At 40.0% G+C, this 8,608-nt stretch overlaps 1 protein-coding gene across 1 annotated transcript; it reads left to right on the forward strand.

Moving 5' to 3' along the window:
* Positions 1–4,138: 4,138 nt before the first annotated feature.
* Positions 4,139–6,769, forward strand: LOC139448252 (hepatocyte growth factor-like). The gene is made up of 3 exons (XM_071229778.1): positions 4,139–4,435; positions 5,929–5,974; positions 6,459–6,769. The coding sequence occupies exons 1-3, from the start codon at positions 4,139–4,141 to the stop codon at positions 6,767–6,769; spliced, it is 654 nt and encodes a 217-aa protein (XP_071085879.1).
* Positions 6,770–8,608: the final 1,839 nt, after the last annotated feature.

An 8,608-nucleotide genomic window follows, 5' to 3' on the forward strand; every position in this document is an offset into this window, starting at 1 on the left:
CTCTCACCACGATCATCACCACCACCATCACTACTACTACTACACCACTCTCACCACGATCATCACCACCACCACCACTACTACTACTACACCACTCTCACCACGATCATCACCACCACCATCACTACTACCACTACACCACTCTCACCACGACCATCACCACCACAGGCAGTTTACCTAACTTGCGACAGTGATTGTGTCTTTTAGTTACACGTGTGTTATGCACCGTTTGAGAACTGCAACTGTCTTACACACCAAGATTCAACTGTAAGTAATTATTAGATCTAGTCCGTTAGCACTAAGCACGTTGGGTTTCATGGGTCCGAGTTCAATAGTTTAATTAGCAACATTGGTGCAAATTATAATACGTATTTGCCGTAGTCTGCCGGTCGGCTGTTGGGGTGTCATGCATATTCATTAATTGTCGTTTTATTCCTGTTAAATATGATACATTGGTGGTTATTCATCTGTCAATATGATATATTGGATATATTTTATCAGCGGAGATACAGACAGGCATGACAGGCGGACATTTATACATGACCAGGGTATATGCAGATTTATTACCCACGTGGTGAGGACACAGGTGGTAAGATACTAAATCCGTACGTCACACGTGTGTCGTACAAGGTTGACCTAGTTTTATTCGTTTTGATTGGATAACCGTGACCTCTGTCACACGGAACTACTTTTTTTATTCATAAAAAATCGTGAGACGTCAATCATTTTGCGATTACAAGGCAGAACTGAAGAAATTCATGAGAACGAGAGATATTTACAAACACTTTATTAAACCAAACAAGATAGTCACATGCATCAAATTCGGTTTGCATTCTATATAAGTTATGCATAGAGCTTCTACAGACATATAATTGAGCTAGATCTATAAATCGATTTACAATGTACGACTGCCGATCGAGCGTGTCCCTTGAGCAACTTTCAATTTGATTTAACGTAAAAGGATAAGCGTGGTGAAATGAAGTCTGTTTAAACTATCTGGACAGATAAGTGTTGTTCATGGATGAACGAACACGACAGCACGACCAGATCACTTAAAGTTCACAGTTCCGATACAAATAATTCGAAATCTCCGTGGAAGTGTGCCTGACTTCTGATTTTGTGGCCCCAAACATTCCAAATGTGAACAATAACATTCCCTATATCTAGCGTAAAACGCTGTGAGTGGATTGCAGCTGTCTTTTCTTATTTCGGTGGCGACCTTGCCCTTCGATCGTTCGAAGTTGTCACTGACATGCAAGCAGATTTGAGTTTGTTGATTTTCACATCTTCAGTATAGGGTGGTACAGTTAACATGAATGTCTTTGGCGAACTCTCTGATTTCCCTTTTCCAAAATGGAACGGACATGATATAAATTCAGCTGATAGATCAAGGAAACCAAACCATTTTGATTGCATAGACGGGACCCCGAGGTCAGTATTGGGTTATATTTTTCAATTTCTAGTTATAGTCTGCTTCTGAAAACTAAATTAAAATTCAAGTGAAAATATGACTGAAGGTTTAGGCTTAAATTGGTCAGTTTTGTCCAAGACTGATGATGAACATTTTCTTGGTAGTGCCAGTGGTAATCGGCAGTAACCACTTATCGATTTGACAAGTGAGTTACCACCACCTCGGCAAAATATGTATACAAAATCTACAAAACATACACACTTCTGCCTTTTGCAGGAGATGCTGTTGGTTTAAGGAGTAGACAGGCTAGCGGGGATACATATTTGGGGAAAGCCCAAAACAGTCTATGTCTGATTTAGTGGGAGAATTTCACAATGTTTTCATCAGTGAAGATTGTTTGTTAGGGCAGATGAATAAGATTACTCATACCATCAATACTGGTGGGGCAGCCCCTATAAAATTACCTGCTAGGAGGGTTCCTTTAACTAAGAAACAGTTAGTAGAGAAGGAAATTGACAAGATGTTACAACAAAACATTCTAGAGCTTAGTAGTAGTCCTTGGTCTGCTCCTGTTTGTCTAGTTACCAAGAAAGATGGATCCAGCAGGTTCTGTATTGATTTTAGGAAATTGAATGACGTCACTTTACGGGACGCCTATCCTCTGCCCCGAATAGATGAAACACTTGAAACGTTAGGTGGTTGTAATTGGTTTAGTACCCTTGATTTAGCTAGCGGATATTGGCAAGTCAAAATGTATCAGAAAGATAAGCTTAAAACTGCTTTGGCTACTCATGTAGGACTCCATCAGTTCAATGTCATGCTGATTGGGCTCACTAACGCTCCAGCTACTTTCAAGAGATTATTGGACAGGGTATGGGAAAATTAAAGTGGAAAAAGTGTCCATGTTACCTGGACAATGTGATCATTTTTGGGTCAGATTTTCAGTCTGCTTATAACCTATAAGTTGTACGCTCTTTCAACCTGATGTTGCTTTTCTAGGACACATAGTCTCAGCAAATGGCCTTAGATGTTGTCCAGAAAAGGTAGAAGCTTCCAAGGGCTGGCCTAGACCGGAAACCCGGTCAGATGTATCACAGTTTCTTAGGTCTTATACATACAATATACATATATTTTACACACATGTATGCAATAATAAATAATCATGTCTTGAACAGCTATAAAAACTTCAAAATTGCATCATCTCGTCTTCATCGACCTCTAGGTTTAGAACGTCAGCCATACTTCCAACTGCAAATAAGGGGTAAGTTACGTCTGCATGAGATATGTTGTAACTTCAACAGTGCTTATCACTTTTCTATATTCTAGATACACCCTAGGAATCACCATCAATCATCAGCTTTCTTAGTCAGAACTAGAGTGAATCCCATACCAATCAACAACATCCACTAAATAGTTTAAAAAGCTCTACAATGCATCCAGAATATTCATATCTTCATGCAACTAAAATATAAATGAGATCAGATAATAGCATGTATAGGGAAACAAGTGAAATATAATTGTTTTTAGATTCATTGGGAATAACAGTACACTAACAGTATATGAGAATGTTGAAATTATTGTGTCAAATGTTCTTAAAATGAAACACAACACTAGTCTCTGAGAAAATGACATCACAAGTCAGTATCTTGTGTGTCTGCCATGTGCATAGATAACTGCCTTTCAACTTTGTTATATGGCATGGATGAGGCGGTTGATGAAGGCCATAGGCACTTGAGCCAACACCTGGTGTAATCACCACTTGATAGTGATTAATAAACACATGCTTTTGATATAGTCAGAATCATACAATGGATTTTACTTTTAGCCTATATTCCCTTTATGATATTTAAAAAAGTTTTGAAGCTTATGTGTATGTGAAAGCCATATGCATGTTGAGCACCAAATGTTAATGAGTCAAATAGCTTTACTTTTACAAGCCCGCTCATTCAAAATAGTTGCTTTCATAACTTCGACAACTTATTCAGCAGACAGATCGTAACACGTTCGTCAGGTAGGTAGTATGCTGGATAAAGACTTTATACTTGATGGTCTGACATGAAACATGAATTAAATCTGGTGTTCTAGTTCTTGATACATCAATATTGATGTTAACATAAGCATATAGGGCAAAGGTAAAGGACTTACAAAGCAATGTACCACAATCAGTTTCTGTTCTCCTGGGGTTTAAATGAAGCTATCAACCGTGACATCTAGCCTGAACACCAGTTCCATTGTGGCGTGTTGAACAACTATCACAGGTTGTTCGCAGTCAATTCCGTCCCGGCATCCAAACAGGGGAACAAAGGGTGGTTGTAAGTGGTGGCAACAAATGGCACACAAACCTGAAGCTGTACGTTCATGTTATAGTGATGAGCTTGTTTGTTTTACCAGTGTTAATTCAGATGATTTTATTGATTCATCTAACAATAATACAATTTGCAGAGGGTAAACAGACACATTAACCTACTCTCTTGACGACTTGACTCGTTCGTGTTGTAGAGTCATTCTTTGCAATTCATTGTAGGTATTAACATATTGCCATGACGCCAAAGAGATACACAATTAGATACAAAACCATTCCGGCTGTACTCAGATGGTGTTAATACCATAATTGTGGCACGATTAGATGGACAACTGAAATATGTATCGATTGTTTTGGTATTGAATGTTTTTTAAACACTGATTGGACAGGTTAATTCATTGCGAACCACGGTGTTTACAAACAGAATGTTATTTATAATTGTGGGCGTATTATGCTCTTGCTTGTGCCTGTCAAGACAAAACGTTTGCGCAGATGTGAACAGATTCCCCAAACTGAACAACAATTACACGGTGGCCGGTCTGCCTGTAGAGACTATGTTGGGCTGTGTGCGAGAATGTCAAATGATGGCCACATGCAAAGCCTTCACTTACAAGAACACAAGGAATTGCAGTATGTACGCCCAGTTTGAGTTTTCTTCACCCAACAAAGTTGACGTCATTGATGTTGTAACCTCCATTATCAGCGACTGGAACACTGTGCAGGTATGTCATGTTAAGATAACCTGTCTGTCAATTCAACAAGATGTTGTCCGGAACCTCAAATTGTCCTGTTTTCTTAACTATTCCTTAAACAAAGGTAATGATTTGAGTGACAGGAAGTGGCCAATTGTGTGTTTCTCATTAGAATTGTGAATTTGTTAATATTGATGCTTCCATCTCTGATGCGTACTCATGTCATAATACTTGTAGTTGTTCAGTTGATAAAGTCCTCCTCTCGATATAATCGTTATTTGAGATACCTTTCGCTGGTGTATTCATTTGGTCGACATCGTTTTTGCTGCGACTCTAGATATCATGCTGATGTCACAGTTTCTCTGCCAAAGTATGTTTCCTGTCGACGTTATCCTGCTAACGGCATACTTCTTTGCCAGAATTGCCTTTCTGTGAATACATCTATTTACCAAAGCAATCTTTCTTCTGGAATGTTTTGGCCACAATTGTACTTAACAAGCAGATTTGTGTTAAGATTGTCGGAATCATACCATGGACAGTTTGACAGCCCAACACGATGCAGGTGAGCATGATTGGTGAAACCTCAGTACTGACGTAGTGCTTATAAAGCCAAAACAAAAGCGTCTGAAAGACCATAATCATAAGATTTTGGTGTAGCGGCATTTTCGACAGCAGAGCCATGAACAATAATGGTTCTGCCCCGCTGCCATTAGAGTCCTGTCAGCCTGGTGCACGGGTGCACCAATCGTCTCAGACACGCCAGAAACCTATGATAGTGGGTTCGAATCCCGGTTCGGCCCTATAATGTTTCAATGTTTGTCAGAACCATACCCGTGCTCGTGGGTTTCACCGAAGTTGTAAACGTCTGAGACCTGCATCACTTTCCACCAACATTAAGCTGACACACTGTGATATAACTGGAATACTGTTAAAAGCGGCGTTAAACCCAACTCATTCACTCATTTCCTCGCTCACTCATGACGTCCCATGGCTGTTCCATAGAACAACTTGACCACATGCAATTAGAAAATGATACTTTATTTATACAATCCTTTTATTGAGTGCATACAGTGCATCCAAATCATGTAGCACTGACATTGCATCCTGCGACCCTCAACTCAACTCAGACGTCCTCTGACATGACTCCAGAACGTGAAACTACCACTATCATTCACATGTCACCTTTTGATGTCTCGTTTTCTCCAGCTGTTTAAAGTTGCCTTTATTGTATATATGACCCCAAAACTAAAAAAAATATATATTCCAAATCATGTGAACAAACAATGATAATTGACATACAAACACGCAGACCACAAATTTGAGCCTCTGTCCAGAATGTGTCTACAGAACCCACAAATCCCAGCGCAACGGTCCGTGACAGAAACTTTAATAAGGGAGACTGGAGAAAAGAATAATTAAACACCCTGCTTACGTTATCATGTACAAAACCGTGACAGAGATTGCCTTTTGTTTTCGTTATTATGCATATTCAAAATGCTCACTTTATATTTATCTTCTTGCAGAACTACACAAAAGATCGAGTGACGGTAACTCCAGTATTGACGCCAGGTATGTTTCCAAATGTGGGTGACTGAGTGAATTTTGGTTTTAACGCTGCTTCAAACAGTATTTCAGTTATATCACTGCTTGTCAGTTTGACGTCAGAGTAAAGGGACAGGCATGATGCCGACAAAACTCGGACCATATTAAGGGTTAATAACGGCGTCTAAGAGATCACGGCCATATATGCCTCCTTTTTCCAAGAGAACTATTACCACTCTGCATAGAATTCCACAGCAGACTGACTTTGTGTCCATGTTTTTGTACAGAAAGACTGCCATGATCAGACTGACATATCATCGGAATTTAATTTCAAGTTGATTTCGGAAAACAAATAAATATACCTTATCGTTCTTTGGATGAATAAGGTAAATTCCGACATGGCTTTCGGCTAAATATTAATTGTTAATTCGATTGATTTAATACCGTGAAAATACATACCTCTGTGTACATGCCTTGACTTTTGTTTTGTATATGTCATGCTTTTGCTCAGGGGAAGAGTGTTACATACCGGGCACAGAACAGCTGCTTCAAAACGGGACTGTTGTCAAGACAAGAGCCTTCTACAATGGCACGTCAAATGTCACCCTTTCAGGCAGAGAATGTCAGATGTGGGCTGCACACACTCCCCACAAACATTACGATCGTGGCGTCTCCCCTGGCCATTTCGGGACTGGAGAAACTATGGATGAAGTAGCAAACTACTGCCGTGTTGTACTTCCTGACCCAGTGGACACACCGTGGTGCTACACAACAAATCCCAGCAAGCGATGGGAGCGATGCAACATAACTGAATGCACCTAGCAGTCATTGGATCAATGCAACATAACTGAATGCACCTAGCAGTCGTGGGACCAATGTAACATAACTGAATGCACCTAGCAGTCTCGGGACCAATGCAACATAACTGAATGCACCTTGCAGTCGTGGGACCAATGTAACATAACTGAATGCAGTTACGAACACCATACACGTAGGTTGTTAACCTTGAATCCATACCGGGATATTGCCCAATTGGGCTTTTCCCTGAGTGACTTTGTTGTATCTAATGTGTGACTTTATTTTCGCCTTTAGAAATCATACCTGTAAACTTGTAAAAGCTTTAATTTTACACGTCCAACTGTATGTCTTGCGCATCTTCTACTTATGACCGCAAAGACCTTTTCCGCTGTAAGACCTTTTCCATATTTACAGTGTCCAAGCGAAAGCTTTAAATGTAGAACTTGAGTCTTCTTTACATGACATTTAACACTACAATGTAACCTCGTTATAGGCAAATGACATATCATGAAATCATTATCATTTGGGGATAGAAATTCGTTACATAATACACTGGACGCTTGGACAACGAGGTCCTGTGTTATCGCCCGTTGGGTCTGATCTGATTGCATCAGTATAGGGTCTCACATCCACATGTCCCTGAATGTCATCTCTGTAGCGCACACATATCATCACGCCCTGTTGTAGGACATGGAGGTCTGTTCTTCCAACTCTACTGATCCAACCTGATCTTCAGCACAATCCAAAACAATACCTGTGTTGACGGGTCAGTGGGATGCGAATGCATGCTCCCCCGTACCCTTAGACCAGCCTCGTGAAGTAGACTACACACTGTCTACGTTGACAACACTGTCATTCCTCAGGTCATTTGTGTGTGTGCTGGCAGTCACGAAGTAATGACGTCTGGCTGCAATCAATCAATCTCTACTCATGGTGCTGATGAGGCCAACGGCTATAGTACACTGTCTGGGGCGTGTTATAAATTCATACATTTTCTTAGTTTCATACCATGATCAATGAATATGGAATAATTTCTCATTGTTCCTGTACATTCACATGTAATTCATTTAGAAAATCTGTTACATTTTGGGTTGTGGTAGAAATAGTTCTTAAGTTATTTTGCTCGTAGATCATTATACACTGGACATACACATAAAAAAATATTCATCTTCAATACAATCAGTTTTACAAATCCTACAAAGTCTATGTTCTCTTGCAGTACCTACATATCTGCCTGTTTCAATTAATAGATCATGTCTTGAGGAGAAACCACATGTCAACCACTTGTATGTCACTGCGTAGCTTATCCTCGTGTCTGTTATTGATTCTCTGCCCTACTGATCACACTTTGCATGACATGCATCAAAGACGCTTGCTTCGTGACATTGTTTTGACCAGGTGCCATGCATACCTATGCATCTGCCTTATTCAAACGACGCGGTCGACGCTCAGGGAACACACGTGCATTCAGCTGTTGCAGTCCTCAGTAGCACGTGTCTGGTAATGATGTGCACCGATTCTGTCACAATACATTTAAACAAGTTTTCAAGCATCTTGTGCACATCGTGCCCATAACTGCACGTCGTTCATCATTAAGGTTATGTGTACCAGGATCTTTCAATCAGTATTTATTAGATGAGTCTCTTCAATTCTACTCCAAGTCATGCTTTGTCTCCATCCGATCGGCGAGCCGTGGGTATCTGAGATCTCCTCCATTTGAGTCAAATATCAATATGTTGCAGGATATTGAGTTCCATAACACCATTAATGTTTTCCTGTGAATGCTTAGAAAAATAAAAAGAACCTTTGTCGTGACAATATCCAAGACAAACATTTCTTAAGCTGATCTTTCTAAAATTAGAA

Source organism: Haliotis cracherodii, unplaced genomic scaffold (genome assembly GCF_022045235.1).
Source record: "Haliotis cracherodii isolate W230 unplaced genomic scaffold, xgHalCrac1.p SCAF_7, whole genome shotgun sequence".
Taxonomy (NCBI): Eukaryota; Metazoa; Mollusca; class Gastropoda; order Lepetellida; family Haliotidae; genus Haliotis; species Haliotis cracherodii.

Bases quoted from the DNA above. Each gene is read 5' to 3' on its own strand.
- LOC139448252 (XM_071229778.1), top strand. From the start codon at position 4,139: ATGTTATTTATAATTGTGGGCGTATTATGCTCTTGCTTGTGCCTGTCA. The intron at 4,436-5,928 runs GTATGTCATGTT...ATCTTCTTGCAG, and splicing joins GCGACTGGAACACTGTGCAG to AACTACACAAAAGATCGAGT. The intron at 5,975-6,458 runs GTATGTTTCCAA...GCTTTTGCTCAG, and splicing joins AACTCCAGTATTGACGCCAG to GGGAAGAGTGTTACATACCG.